Source organism: Equus caballus, chromosome 10 (assembly GCF_041296265.1).
Source record: "Equus caballus isolate H_3958 breed thoroughbred chromosome 10, TB-T2T, whole genome shotgun sequence".
Lineage (NCBI taxonomy): Eukaryota > Metazoa > Chordata > Mammalia > Perissodactyla > Equidae > Equus > Equus caballus.
The window spans coordinates 11,139,661-11,155,223 of record NC_091693.1 but is presented as its reverse complement, the minus strand read 5'-3'; the positions used below and the strand labels follow the sequence as shown (position 1 = coordinate 11,155,223).

The 15,563-nt window shown below is 52.6% G+C and overlaps 1 protein-coding gene across 2 annotated transcripts; it reads left to right on the top strand.

The window, feature by feature from the left end:
- Window positions 1-3,499: 3,499 nt before the first annotated feature.
- CYP2F1 (cytochrome P450 family 2 subfamily F member 1) lies at window positions 3,500-12,872 on the top strand. Of its 2 annotated transcripts, none has more exons than XM_001498170.4 (10): window positions 3,500-3,791; window positions 4,858-5,049; window positions 5,153-5,315; window positions 7,596-7,745; window positions 8,472-8,632; window positions 8,978-9,154; window positions 9,580-9,721; window positions 10,538-10,725; window positions 11,333-11,474; window positions 12,384-12,872. In XM_001498170.4, the coding sequence occupies exons 1-10, from the start codon at window positions 3,774-3,776 to the stop codon at window positions 12,563-12,565; spliced, it is 1,515 nt and encodes a 504-aa protein (XP_001498220.2). In that variant the 5' UTR covers window positions 3,500-3,773; the 3' UTR covers window positions 12,566-12,872. The 2 variants fall into 2 exon arrangements, with proteins under 2 accessions (XP_001498220.2, XP_023505543.1); XM_023649775.2 differs by having other exon boundaries at window positions 3,598-3,737.
- The last annotated feature ends 2,691 nt before the right edge of the window (window positions 12,873-15,563 follow it).

Sequence of the window (15,563 nt, the reverse complement as noted above, 5' to 3'; positions counted from 1 at the left end):
AAAATTTACCATTTTTAAGTAGACAATCCAATGGCATCAAGTACATTCAGAATGTTGTGTAACCGTCATCACTATTCATTTTTAGAACTTTCTCGTCATCCCAAAGAGAATTGCTGTACTCACTAAACAATAACTCTGTATCTCCCCCTCCCCCAGCCTCTGGTAATCTCTATTCTACTTTCAATTTCTATGAATTTGCCTATTCTAGGCACCTCATGTAAGTGGAATCATACAATATTTGTCCTTTTGTGTCTAGCTTATTTCACTTAGCATCATGTCTTCAGTGTACATCCATATTGTAGATTGTATCAGATTTCCTTCCTTTATAAGGTTGACTAATATTCCGTTGTACATATATGCTACATTTAGTTTATCTGTTCATCTACTGATGGGCATTTGGGCTGTTGTAAATACAATAGCCTTTTGGCTATTGTAAATAATGCTGTTAAGAACATTGGTGTACAAGTATCCGTTTTAGTCTCTCCTGTCCATTTTGGGGGGTATATACCTAGGAGTGGAATTGCTGGGTCATATGATAATTCCATATTTCACTTTTAAGTAACTGGCATACTGTTTTCCATAGCATGTGCACCATTTTACATTGCCAGCAGCAATGCACAAGGGTTCCAATTTCTTTACATCTTCACCAAAACTGATTTTCCTTTTTTTGTAATAGGCATCCTATTAATGCACGTGAAGTAGTATTTCATTGTGGTTTTGACTTGCCATTCCCTCATGAATAGTGATGTTGAGTATCTTTTCATGAAAGGGTCTTTTCAAGATAGGAAAAATAAAGCATATTGTATGCTAATGAGAAAGATACAATAGAGGGAGGAAAACAGATGATACAAGAAGTGAAAAATGGCACCCACTTTGGAAACAGTTTGGCAATTTCTTGCCAACATATGCTTCTCATATGACTGAGCAATCACACTCTTAGCGATATATTCAGATAAACAAAACATATATCCCCACAAAGACAGAAACATACACACAAAGAATAATACATATTGCTGTTCAGAATAGCCAGACACTGGAAACGATCCACATGTCTGTCAACTGGCGAAGAGACCAGCAAATAGAATTAAGAAGTTCCCCTCCCTGCATTGAACATCACAATAACTCCACACCACCAGGTGAAAGTCTGTCAAAAAACGTAGGTTAGACACCTAAAGCACTGTGTAATCAAACAATTGTTATTACTGCTGATATGTGGCTGGGAAAACAAAACACCATAAGAGGAGCCTATGCCTCTCCGTGGGGGTGGTTGTGGGCTTGTAGTGCTACTGGCTGGCTTTATGTTCCTTGTAACTGGACGGGCGGATGTACAAGGGGACGTCCCTACATCCATGCATGTATCCTGTCTTCCCTTCAATAGCTTCCTTCTAACTGGGAGCCAGTCTGCACATACCATGGTGTGTGATGCACTGCAGGATGGTTTCACCCCCTCGCCATCTTTTCTCCACCAGTAGCAACAACTGCCGTAAAATGGCAAGCATCTGCCTTAGCCCAACACATGGCAGCAGCCCTCAATAATATCAGACCTGCCATCACACTGCTAAGTGAGGAAACATCCCAAGCGAGAAAAGCAATTTGACAAAACAGAATGGCCCTTGACATGCTCACTCCTGCTCAAGGGGGAACTTGTGCTGTGATACAGGTAGAATGTTGTGTCCACATCCTGGACAATGCCCATGACATTTCTTCCACAACGGCATCCTTATGCACCCACCTACAAGCCACTCAGGCATTGTCTACCAACCCGGTCTCTGCTTGCATTCAATCCCTTCCTTCACTGTGATGGAAAGTGTTCTTTGGTGTTATTGCCTTTTTGCTACTCCTACTGTGTTCTCTATTGCTGTTGTGGTATATGGTTACAGCGCTCCCCTATGTGTCTGGCCCAAGGGACTCCGAGAAGAATGGCTCGATAAGACTGTGAGGGCCACGCAGATACATGGGGGTTGGAGCATAGGGGTATCTAGTGGGTAGAGACCAGAAATACTGCTACACAGCCTACTACATACAGGACAGCCCCTTACACAAAGAATTATCCAGCCCAAAATGTCAACAATGCCGCGGTTGAGAAACCCTACAATACATCCCTCCCACCCCATGTTCCTCTGTAGCAGGAGGGCAAGTCAGACCACAAGAAGAACTCAAAGCCCCTTAAAACTCCCCTTCTTAAGAACCCCGAGTTCTCCAGTGAGGCAGTCCGATCAGGCCCCTCTCAATCCAGTTCCAGGGTCAGGGGAAAGTAACTTTTAGAGTGGATCCAGTACTGGGTGCCTGGGGTGGGGGCACTGGTAGATGCCAAGGGAAACCAGAGGTGTGTAATCCCATAATCAAGCCTTCACCCCTCTTCCAGAACCTGCCCTAACCAGTCTTTCTGGGACTTAAACAATGGCATGAGCCCCACTCCCCAAACCGCCATGTGCCTGGGACCTGGGGTATCAAATTCCCTAGGACCTCCAATCACTTCCTCCCCTACCCCCATGGGAATGGCAAACACGGTGTGCACCCACGGACCTGTGGGGGTACCTGCCTCCACCTGGCCTCCCAGACCCTTGGCCTCAGGGGACCTCTTTTCCATACAACACCCAGCCACTGGAGTCCTGGCCCAGCTCCAGGTTTTTGCAAGCTGCCCTTCTGATCTGGCCAGGATTTGAGTAACCGAGGTCAGTTCCTGGAGCAGGAGCCAAGAGCTGACAATGCCGGGGCTTAGGAAGGCAGAGAGAGGATTGTGTATGGCACTGGGTGGGGAGAACCTCATTCAAGCCTGAGGTCCTTTTCCCTGGGGTTTCCACCTGCCTCACCCATCTCCCAAGCTCTCCTTCAAATTCTGCCTGCCTTCAGTCCTGCCCACCACAGTCTAACTCATGGAGGCATGAGACACAGAAAGAAAAAGAGAGACACCCAGACGGGAGGAGGCGGTGATGGAGAAAGACTTACATAGAGAGAGAGACAGAAAGAAAGGGCACAGGGAGAATTAGAAAATGCAAGAGAGTGAGACGCAAAGACTCAGAGACACCGAGGGAGAGAGAGACTGAGAGAGAGAGAAGAAAATTCAGGGGCAGAAGCAAAGGGAGACACACAGAATTTCAGAGACAAACTGCGAGAGACAGACAGAAGGACGAGAAGAACTGTGAAAAGCAGTTTCCCAGAGAAGGAGAAAACGCCAGCCCAGGGTGGGAAAGGGACTTGCCCAAGGTCACACAGGGCCAGTCAGTGGCAGAAGCGGACTTAAACCCAGAGAAATAGAACCAAGTGCCCAAAACACCAAAGAAACTCAGCCCCCCTCCCTGGGCCATCATTTTGCGACAGCTCCACAACGCCAAACCAGCCTCAAAACCAGACCCAGGGACCCAAATGGCAAAAATGGAGAAGCCTTTGCCCCACCCCAGGGCAAAGGACCACCACTGACCACAGTGAGAGAGCTGAGGTCAGCCTGCAGGACATGCCAGTCCAGGAGGGTAAAAGTGGTTCCCAAGGCATGGCACCCAGCCAAGACATCAGTCTAGCTGGCTGGAGCACACAGCAGACCCATGTTAAGGCGGGGAAGTGGGAGGAGATTCAAGTTCAGTGGGGGAACAGGAAATGCGGGCCAAGGGGCATGGATAGAAATGATTTAAGAGCAGCCTTCAAACCCCAGGCATACCCAGAGCTGCATGACACACAGCTGAAGTGGCCACAGCCAACACACTGCAAAACACACCTGAGTTGCCTTTGTGGCTTGGCAGGTAAAGGGCGGAACGCAAGTCACAGAGGAGGAAGCGATGCTCTCAAGACAGGAGGTAGCTAGCTCCATCTCCCTGTCTCTAGGACTGGCTGGGGTCTCTCTTGTCATCTCCTCCGAGGCTTCTCACAGTCTCTGGCTCTGTCTTTATGGGGCTTTCTCTGGGACCTTGTTCATTCATTTGGCAAGTATTTTCAGAGCTCCCAGCCAGGGCTGGGCACTGGGTTCTCTGCACAGGTGCTTCATCCAGTGGCTGGCATCTATCTCTGGAATGTGAGCCCTGTGTTTAAAACATTTGATTCTTTCCTCTGTTTCTGGTTCTGCCCTTCTTCTCTGTCCCATCTGTCTTGGTCTCTGTCTCTGCATGACTCTGCCTAACATTCTCTGTTTCTCTCTCCCTCTCTCTCTGACTACATGTCTCTCTGTCTCCAGGTATCTCTCTTTCCTGTCTGTCGCACTCTCTTTCTTCCCTCAGTCTCTGTCTCTTTCTCACTCTCTCTCTCTCTTTCAGTGTCCATCTCTGTGTCTCTCAATAAGTGCATATCACTGTCTCGTCATCTCTCTCTCCTGGCTTTCTCTAGCTCTGTCTCTCTATTTGTCTCTTTCTTATTTGTGTCTCTCTCTGTAAGCCACTTTCTGTGATTTTTCTCTCTGTCTGGTTCTCTATCTCTGGCTCTCGATTTGTCTTTCTCTGTCCCGACATGTCTCCCTCTTTATTGCCACCTCTGCATGAGAGTCAGTCTCCTGATAGACAATGGATGAATGGAGGGATGAATAGACGGATAGATGGCAGACATCTACAGATATTTAGACATCTCACTATTTTTCTCTGTCCTTCATTATCTCCATGTGTACCTCTCTGTCTCTGTCTCTCTTACTGTCTGTCTCTCTTCTTCTGTTTCCTGATTGTCTCCTTGCCCTTTCTCTCTCTTTCTCTCCCCTGTCCTCTCTATTCCTTCTCCCCTCCCACCCCGGGGCCTTTCCCTGTCTCTGCCTCTATCTCCTTTCTTCTCTCCATCTGCCTCCACTTCTAGGGTCTGGGGAAGGCAAGTTCCAGAAGGAAATGAGGAGTGAAAGGATTCCACTTCCTCCCCAGCCCCGGCCTCTCTCACTTTTCTCCCCAGACACCTGCAGCTGCCTTCACCATGGACAGTATAAACACACCCGTCTTGCTCCTCCTCCTGGCTCTTGTCTGCCTGTTCCTGACCCTCAGCTCAAGGAGCAAGGGCCGGCTGCCTCCAGGCCCCAGGCCCCTCCCACTCCTCGGAAACCTGCTGCAGCTTCGCTCCCAAAACATGCTGACCTCCCTTACCAAGGTGCAAAGACCTAGGCTTGCGTGAGGAGGGAGGGACACAGGGGAGGGGTCCTCTGGCCCAAGACTCACCCCTCCCCCCATGACCTCTGTCTTGCTACCCCTAGCTGAGCAAGAAGTACGGCTCAGTGTTCACAGTACACTTGGGCCCCAGACGAGTGGTTGTCCTCAGCGGGTACCAAACCGTGAAGGAGGCCCTTGTGGACCAGGCGGAGGAGTTCAGCGGCCGCGGTGACTACCCCGTCTTTCTCAACTTCACTAAGGGCAATGGTAAGCCTGCTCCCCATCTCCTCCACCTCCAATCCTTTCCACACTGAGGGAGGGGATAAGGATAGGAGACTGCCCTCCCTCTTTTGGTGACATTCAGAGCCACTGATCTCGCTGATGACATCAGATGGGATGGAGCCAGGTAGTGCTAGTCTAGAGAGAAGTCTGTCCCAGCTTCCCCACCCCCAAACCCCACCACCATCTTGAATTTCACTTCCATACTAGTCCCCATCTCCATCCAACTCCAACACCATTCTCATCCCAATCCCTAACTCTAGCCCAACCACATCATCGGAATTCCATCTCAATCAAGTGGCCAAATTATCTGGCCCCAGCCCCCATTGTCCACCTCAACCCAATCCTCATCAACCCTACCTCTATATTCCGCATTTCAACCTCAACTCCATAGAGACCACTCACCTCTGTCTGCAACACTGACTACATGACACTCCAACCTTCATTCCCATTATGAATCTGCTTCCAATCTCCATTTTAAAAATCTATTATCAACCCCATCCTAATCCTTTTAGTCAAATTGAATTCCACTGTCATTTTTCTCCCCAGCCCCAGCCCTGTCTTCTATCCTAATCACCTATCGAAGTTGTCAGTCCCCAGTTTCCATTTTCAACCTTAATCCCATTCCCATCACCAAAACTAACCCCATCACATATCGACCCAACCCCAAGCTCAATCTCACCCCCAGTCTGCCAATCCTTCCCACTCTACCCAACTCCACCTCCATCACCAACCTCAAACCAATTTATCAACTCCCTAATTCCCCCTCATGTTCCATGGCCATCCCCAGCCCATCTCAAACCCAGCTCCACTCCCACCCATCTAGGAACTCACGTCACTCACTCCAAACCCATCCTCTCTCAATATCCTCTCCTCCTTTAGCTTGGAAATCACCTAGCCTTATGGTTTTCAATTATTTTTAAACATAAATCTCTTATTCACAGGCAGCCATATGACAAGCCCAATAAATGACAAAAGAAATAAAGCTGCTCTAATTGAAAAAGAGGCCCCAGAGATCTGCATCCTGGACTATTCTTCTCCCCCTAGAGAATCCTGAGGTCTCCTGCTGGCCCCTTCACTAGATGGGTCCCAGCTGCCCCAAGATTTGTAAGTGGAGAGCTGTGGTAAAAAACTTACCTATTGTGTATTGAGTACACCTTCTCTACCTTCATGTCCCCTTCCCTGGACTTGATCTTATGACCTCACCTGTCCAGGTGCACCAGATGCAAGGAAGTGGAGACAGGGCAGTTGAGAAAGTCACCTTGCTACTTTTGCAAAGAAAATGTCTGGATATTACATCCTCTGTTACTAAAAATAGCTTCCATCTAATTAGCTATTTTTAGTACACAGCAGAGAGGGTAAGGCAGGGTTCTGCCACTTACTAGCTATGTACCTCTGGGCAAGTGGCCTCTCCTCTCTGACCCTCTGTCTGCTATCATGAAAAGGTTCTTATGAGAAGTCAATGAGATAATGCACACAATGCAAGACAATACACTATAGCTTTTTCTTCTTTAGCATCTAGCTCTCTGCTAGTTCCAGAGGAATCAGAGATAAACACATCCTTATCTATCGCAGTTCTCAGTTCAGTGAGAGACACAGCCCCATCCCCAGACTTTGACCACCCAGGGCTGGGATGGGGAAAGCCGGGGAGCTGTGGGAGCCTAGAGGAAGCCTCTGGGCCAGCCAGGGAGGGCGGGCCAGGGAAGGCTTCCTGGAGGAAGGGACCTCTAAGTTGAGATCTAAAAGATGGAGATGACCAGTCAGGAGCAAACAGGAGGTGAAGACAAAGACCCTGAGTCCGGGGAGAGAAGAGAACAGGGTCTATCTTGTTCCTGGATGAGTTCCCAATGTCCCAGTGCCCATTGTTCTTGCTTCTCTCCCTTGTCTGTGCATTCACTAATCAATAATCAATCACCAGCACCTCCTGTGTGATGAGCCCTGCACTGGACAATGGAAGACAGGCCTCAGCTCTGCCCTCACAGTTTAGTGAAGGAGATAGCCCCATCACCACACAAGGATAGCCCAGAGTGATCAAGTCTGTGCTGGGGGAAACAGAGGCAGAGTGATCAGGACTGTGGTAAGGGAAGCCTAGGGCCCTTTGAAAGCTCAAAGGAGGCACCTGACCCAGCCTGGAGGGCTTACTGGAGGGGGGTGAGGGGAGATCCCAAACTCACAGTCTCTCCCAGCAAACATCAGGAAAGGGGACTCGGAGGGCAGTGCTCTCGGGGACAAGTCATCAGTTGAGCTGGTCCCCCTCTTTATCCCCAGGCATCGCCTTCTCCAATGGGGACCGGTGGAAGGTCCTGAGGAGATTCTCCATCCAGATTCTACGGAACTTCGGAATGGGGAAGAGGAGCATTGAGGAGCGGATCCTGGAGGAAGGCAGCTTCCTGCTGGCAGAGCTCCGGAACACTGATGGTTTGGGATCATTGCGAGTTAGGTGTTGTGTTGCTGTGTGTTATTGCTGGGTGAGGCTGTAGTGTTGCCAGGCACTGCACGTGGTATCGTATTGTGTTGTGTGCTGTCACGCCAATGTTGTTGTATTGCTGTACACTGCGTGTCAGTCTGTTCCGCTGCCTTGATCGTACGTGTTGTGACATCACATGTAGTGTGTTCTGTGCTCTCTGCTGGGTTGCTGTGCATTATTATTGTGTGTTGTGGTGCAGGGTGATATAGTTATATGCTGGTATTATCTGTCAGCGTCATTATGTTCCCGTGTCCAGGGACGTTGCTGGGCCCACTATTACGTCACTCTGTGTTGTTGTGTGTGTTGGCATGTACTGGGGTCATATATGCTGGGTATTTCATTGCCACACGTTATGTGTTCTGTGATGTCTGGTGATTGCCACGTGTTGCTGTGTTGTGTGCTGTGGCCAAGAACAGCCTGTTCCATTGTTGGGCATTATCGATGTTAACCTGCTGCAGGATGTTATGGTTCTGTGCTGCCTGTTGCATTGCCAAATACAATACAAACAGGGTGTTGTTATGATGCATGCTGGGCAGCCAGAGCCGTGCATTCAGCGCTGCAAGTCACGTTGAGTTGGATGTTGTACAAACTTGTGCTATCGCTGCCTGGGTTCTGGTGTGTTGCACATTGTGTCTACAGGACTGCGCTTCTTGACCCACTCCGCCCCTCACCCTCAGGCGAGCCCTTCGACCCCACGTTTTTCCTGAGCCGCTCCGTGTCCAACATCATCTGCTCCGTGCTCTTCGGCAGTCGCTTCGACTACGAGGACAAACGTCTGCTCACCATTATAAGCCTCATCAATGAAAACTTCCAAATCATGAGCAGCCCCTGGGGCGAGGTCAGGAGGCCTGGATCTGCGGAGGACAGGGAGAGGGGTCTGCACAGTCCAGGGACAAAGCGGAAACAGTGGGCAGGAAAGGGACTGCGATTGGCCCTTCCTGACCCCGCCCCTTCCCATCTGACCCCGCCCCCGAGTTACACGGCCACGACTAAAACACGCCCACACCCCCTCCACCGCACCTCCAAAACCCAGCCGCCCTTCAAGACCCCGTCCCTGCCTGCCCGATCTCCTCTGACCCCACTGGCATTCCCTTCACACACACACACACTCATACACAAACACACACGCACACACACACCCTGCCTGCCGCTCCAAATCCCTCCTACTCTCCTCTATCCCCAGTTGTACAACCTCTTTCCAAGCCTCCTGGATTGGGTGCCCGGGCCGCACAGACGCCTTTTCCAGAACTTCGGGTGCGTGAAGGACCTCATCGCCCACAGCGTGCGCGATCACCAGGCCTCCCTTGACCCCAACTCTCCTCGGGACTTCATTGATTGCTTCCTCACCAAGATGGCACAGGTAAGCCCCGCCTGGAAGTCCCACCTCTGCTCTGACCTGCTGCCCCTGCCTCAAACCAAAAAGGATCCCCGGCTGAGCAGGATTGCGTATGATCTCCCCACAACCAGCAAGTGAAGCTGGAACACTTGGCTCTGCTGGACTGGAGCCCGGAGCCACTCGGGGCCATCGCCAATTAACAGCTCATTAAGAAGTCCTTAAGGATCTGTTCACTGTGGCCCCTTCGGCTGAGATTTTCCCAACCCCGCCCTTGCGCGCTCCCCAGGTCCCCTAAGGAAATGTATTTAAACACAGGAGGGACTGAACTGGCACCCAGTAGCAATTGTTCAGGTCTGTAGGGAGCGGGTCGCACAGGCTTCGAGCCTACGGTCAGGGTCCGGGCAGGATGTCCCGGCCCTGGCTCATATTCCCACCCCCAACCCTCGCAGGAGAAGCAGGACCCCCTGAGCCACTTCAACATGGATACCCTGCTGATGACCACACATAACCTGCTGTTTGGCGGCACCGAGACCGTGGGCACCACGCTGCGCTTCACTTTCCTCGTGCTTATGAAGTACCAAGAAGTGCAAGGTGCGCACGCCCCAAGCCTGGCCGGGAGACCAGCCCCACAGCGCCATGGGGCACCCGGCTCCGCACCCGCTTGAGCCTCTCCCCGCCCCCTCTAGGCCCCGCCCACAATGAACCACGGCCCCGCCTCCGGCCCCCCGCTCAGCCTCCCTAATAAGCCCCGCCTCCTGTTTACACCTCCGTGGCACAGCCAAACCCACAAAGCCACACGGAGGCCGAGCCCACCCACGTGGCTCCCATAGCCCGCACGAGGTGCCTGGACCCGGACCCCGCCCTCGTGGTCTTGCTTTGTGGCCCATCTCTGACCCTGCCCACACAGCAGGTGTCCTGTCTCCGAGCTCAGCTCGCACCGCCCGCCCAAAGACTGGCCCCACAGCAGGGCCGGCCCAGGAACCCAATCCCTCCCAAGCAGTCTGACCCGCCCACACAGCACTGTCTGCTACCCCTCCTCCCCGAACCCCGCCTCCGGGTCTATCCCGGAACCCCTGCCTCCCGCACGGAGTCCAGCGGGGTCCATGCCACCTGCCCTGCCCCAGATCTCTCAGCCCTCGTGCACAGACCCTCTACTCGATCCACCCTCCGCGGGCCTGGTCCTCGAAGCTTGGCCCACACGACCCCACCCCTAGGAGCCCTTGCACAAATCCAACTTTCACCCTAACCTTTATCTCTGAACCCAACCTCCGAGCCTCTGGCTAACCCTGCAGCAGCGCCCCGACAGGGAAGTATTAACTGGACCCCTCCCACACACACGCACACGCCTCTTCCTAGCCCTGGGGAACCCGCTGATACCCTCCACAACGCTCCCCCCTCCACCTCCAGCCCGCATACAGGAGGAGATCGACAGAGTGGTGGGACGCGCGCGGCTGCCAGCGCTGGAGGACCGAACGGCCATGCCTTATACAGATGCAGTGATCCACGAGGTGCAGCGCTTCGCAGACATCATCCCCATGAACTTGCCGCACCGCGTCACTCAGGACACGGTCTTTCGCGGCTTCCTGCTGCCCAAGGTGCGCTAAGCACCTCGCAGACGTCATCTGGCACCCCAGGAAGAGGCATCCCAGACTCTTGCAAATAGCACCTGCAGCTCTAGCAAGGAGGATCCCAAGCCCTAGCAATCAGCACTCCGGGCCTTAGCAACTGGCATCTCAAGCCCTAGCAACAGACATCTGGGGCCCTTGAATCCAGAACCTCAGCCCTTTCCCAGGACCCCATCCTGTACCACAGTGGACTGGACCCTGTCCTGAACCCCAGGCCCCTTCCCCATGATAGATCCCCTTCCTAGGACCCCTTTCCAGAATCCCCAGGGTCTGGGACTTCATCTTGGTGATCCCCTGTACCTACACACTGTTCTAAGAGACCTCTCCCCGCCCCCCAAGACTCGAAATCTGCTCTCACAGAGGAGGTATATCCTAATCGCTGTCTCAGACCCCAACAACACAGCTTCCAACACCTGTCTCTCAAACCCCAGACAGCACAACACATTTCCCGGACCCCTGATGGAGTCCTATGGTCCGCCCCAAATCGCTAGGACCTCCAGCCCTGTAGAGTGGAAATCCTAGTTTGGGAGCCTCCCAGCCCTTCTACACCACTGATTCTGCCTCCCCACCCCCACAGGGCACGGATGTCATCACCCTCCTTAACACCGTCCATCACGACCCCACCCAGTTCCTGACGCCCCGGGAATTCAACCCTGAACACTTTCTGGATGCCAATCGGTGCTTCACGAAGAGCCCTGCCTTCATGCCCTTCTCTGCTGGTGAGAGCCGGGGCGGGGGGCGGGGGTCAAGAGTCAGAATCTTCCCGGCTCCATATTCCTACTTGCGTTCCCCGGCCCTAAGTCCACGCTCCAAACCCTCTCACTTCTTCATTCCACCCCATCCTCAGCTTTGGATGTGCAGAGACGTTCATTCTCATTCCCACCTCTGCTCCTAGAGGCAGATAATGCCTAAAATCCTTGCGGAGGGAGGTGGCGGGGCAGGCTGATAATTAACTTGGAAGTCGGCCCTGTCAGTCTCTCCACTGGGTGGCGCAGGTGAGGTGGTTCTAGGTTTTCCTGGCTTTGGCCTTTACCGGGCTAAAAAGATCTTTCCCGTTTAACTCAGTCTTGGGCGGGGAAAAAAAGGGGGGGGGGTGTTAGGGGGGACGGATAATAATAGGTAGCTTAGCATACTGCCCGCTGTGCGCCAGGTGCCGCCTCTGGAAGAGCTATAAGAGTGGTGGCTAAGAGCTGAGCTGTGCAGCCAGACCCCAGCTCTGTCATCTCCTAGCTGTATGGCCTTGGATCTGTTACTTCACCTCTCTTTGCCTCAATTCCCACATCTACAAAATGGAGATAACAATAAGGCCCACCTCTTGGGGTCGTTATGAAGATTAAACTAACTAATAGCAGTATAATGCTTAGAGTAATGCATGGCACATAGTAAGACCTACATAAGCACTATATTCTCATTGCTTTACCTGCATTTACCACTCACGGCAACCTAATAAGGCAGTATTATTATCCCCACTTTAAGTACCCAGAAATCGTGCTTTCCCAGACCTTTACATAGGTGGATCTGTGCCGTCCTCAACCGTTACCCTCATATGTTTTCCTCCGGAAATTTGGGGGTGGAGCCCCTCGCCCCATCTTATCTCCTGGCTTCTTCTCACCCTCCCACCCGCACAGGACGCCGACAGTGCCTGGGCGAGTCTCTGGCGCGCATGGAGCTCTTCCTCTTTCTCACCGCCATCCTGCAGAGCTTCTCGCTGCAGCCGCTGGGGGCGCCCGAGGACATCGACCTGACGCCGCTCAGCTCTGGTCTCGGCAATTTGCCGCGGCCGTTCCAGCTGCGCCTGCGCGCGCGCTGACGCCCCCGGCCTTCCAGATTCGCCTGCGAGCGAGCAGCCTGTCGTCGAGGGGTTGCTCCCCGCGCCCTGTCTTCTCGTTCCACTGAGCCCTCATCTCTCTCGCTGCCATACTCGCTTCCCCTCCTCTTGTGGCTGCCACGTGCCTATCCTCTATCTCCATCTTTACCGACTCCGCGTCCCCAGAGGCGAGACAGACCTGGGGATGGCGCAGTGCATGCCTTGCTTTACTTAGCCACCAAACTCGTCTGTTGCGCGTCCTTTTTGGGGCCTTTTGTATCATTTCCTAGTAAATTATCTTTACAATAGAGTCAAATCTGCCTTGGCTGAATTAAGGGGAGGAGGACAGTCCCCTAGGATGGGGAGAAGGGAGGTCTGGCTGCAGAGAAAGGAGACATCTCACAGTGACTAGTTCCACCCTCACCCTTAGGGCAGCTAGAAATTGGGAGAAATGGTTTCCTGGAGATAGGCTGGAAGTAAAGGCTGTGAGGCCCTGAAGACAGAGACGCAGAGAAAAAGACAGCAGCCCAGAGAGATACCAAACAGGTCTGTAAAAGATACAGGGCCACGTCCAAAGATGGAGATGTAAGCAGGAAAGTGAGAGACCACCAGATATAAACAGACACAGAGACTGAGAAATAGCAATTACACTTACATACTGCTTCCTGTTCACACGCTGTTCTCAATGCCACATTCAAATCTCCCCATGAGGCCCAACAATATTATTATACATTTTTGCAGATGAGCAAACTGAAGCTCAGAGAGGTGAAGTGACTTGACCAAGTTCACACAGCCAGAAACAGGCAGAGCTGAGATCAGAATGCAGAGCATCTGGCTCCAACCCTGCTCCTCTCAGGCTCACAAGTAAGAGACACAAAGGAAAGCAGAGAGATACGGAGACCACAAATGGGGAGACAGAAGAGAAGAGAGACAAGGAAAGAAACAGAAATAGCCAGAGAAAGACAGAGAGGAAGGGCAATGAATGGGAGCAGGGAGGCCCTGGAAGACTGAAACTCTCCTCTTTCTCACCCCTCTCCCAGGACCATTCCTCTGTGGTGCAAGTCCTCCATTCAGTAGGAATAGCAGCCCCAGGCATGGGGCCTCCCAACCTCGAAGTGGACTTGACTCCCTGACATCCTGCTGACAGCAGCTTTTCTCAATGAGCAGGCATCTCAAGCTTCCTTGAGCCAGAGTCAGGCAGGGTGGGTCTGGCCCCCCAGCCATGGGCAGAAGTGGCCTGGGAAGCCCTACCCGGAATGGGGGTTGCCCAGGGGCATCCAGAAGCTGGGACGTGCTGTGCTGAGCATAACCACTGTGGTGAGGCTCACAGGCGTTCCCCACATGGGGCGTTGGCTCCTTAATCCCCATGCTTGCTCGCTCGCTGTTCCCACCTCAGGCCAACTACAGAGTCAGCCCCAGAGCCCAGCCAGGGACGCAGAGGTGGAGGGAGAGAGGGAAAGACTCGGAGGTCCTGAGAAAGAAAGATAGACAGCAAAGAGAAACACATGGAAATACTGAAAAAGAGACAGAAAGATACATAGAGACAGCAGAGAGAGATTCTCAAAGCCAAAGATTGAGCAAGACAGAGGAGGAGAAAGAGGAGTATTGAGAAAAAGGGAGAGACAGAGATGACCAGAGAGAAGGAAAACAAGGAGATTCTAAAACAGAGATAGAAAGGAAGAGAGGAACAGAGATGAAGAGACAGAGATCTGGGAGAAAAAGAAAAAGAGAGCTAGAGAGACAGAAGCTTCAAGAGATGAGACAGAGACAGACAGGAAGAGAGGCTGTCAGAAGGATTGGCAAAAGAGAGAGTGAGAGAAATCAAGTCTGACTTAGAGAGAGACAGAGAAACAGAGAAATCGGGATGAAGAGAGTCATGCAGTCATTCAACAAACATTACTGAGTGCCCACCCTGTGCTGAGTACTATTTTAGGTGCTGGGGATACTGAAGTGAACAAGATAAAATGCCTACTCTTGAAGAGACCCTAATAAAGAGCATCCATCAGAGAGCCTGGCACAGGGGGATGGGGTGGGCCCGAGGAGCGCACGCTTGTTTGTGCCCTGCCGCACCCCTGCTGACTGTGGAGTCAGTGCCTCTGATGAGGGACGCGGCCCCACAGCCCTGCCAGTCACAGGTTCCTGGAAAGAGAAGGGCTGACAGGTAGGGGGAACTGCGACAGAGACACAGACAGAGGCAGCGAGAGGGGGAAGCACAGAGAAAGGAGATTAAGGTAAAGACAAAATGGAGGGAGAGAGAGAGAGAAAACAGACGAACAGAGGCAGACACTGAGAGTGAAACAGAGAGAGAAATGGGACTAGAGAGAGCGACAGAAAGAGAAACACGGTGTTTCCTAATGTCTGAGAGGGAGACGCTGAGAGATGAAACAAAGATAGAGAGAGAGACACTCCCAGAGACAAGCCCAGTGTCAGATTCTGCACAGGTCCTGGCCATCTCCCCAGGTCTGAGCCCTGTGCCAGGCACCCGGTAGAAGGCTGGATCCAGCAAGGCAGGGGCCTGCGGGAGAGTGGGCCCCTGAGCAGTCTGCTCCAGGTGCTGACTCAGCCACATCCCCTACCCCTGGCCCATCCAGGCCTGGGGCTGTCCCCTCCAGCCCACACCCCCAGGGTCAGCAGGAGTGAGGCATAAGTTTGTCCGCCATAATGGCCTGGCTTCAGATGGGCATGCCCACTGAGGGGTTTAGGGGACTGGAGCCCAGGGTGTGCAGCAGCATGGGCATAGGACATTTTGGGGCATCTAGGAGGCAGAGCATTGGGAATAGAGATGGCAAGAGTTCAGGGCAGGGCACAAGTATGGAGATACAAGGGGGTCAACACGTGGGAAGGCATCCAGGAGTCATAAGGATAGGCACTGAAATGCCAGGCTGATGGGCACCAGGAGGCTGGGGGACTCTAGTGAGCCTCTGGGACACAGGTACAGCACACAGGGCTCCAAGAGCAGTGGGCATGGAAGTGACAAGGAAGGGTTCAGGTGCGCGTCCCT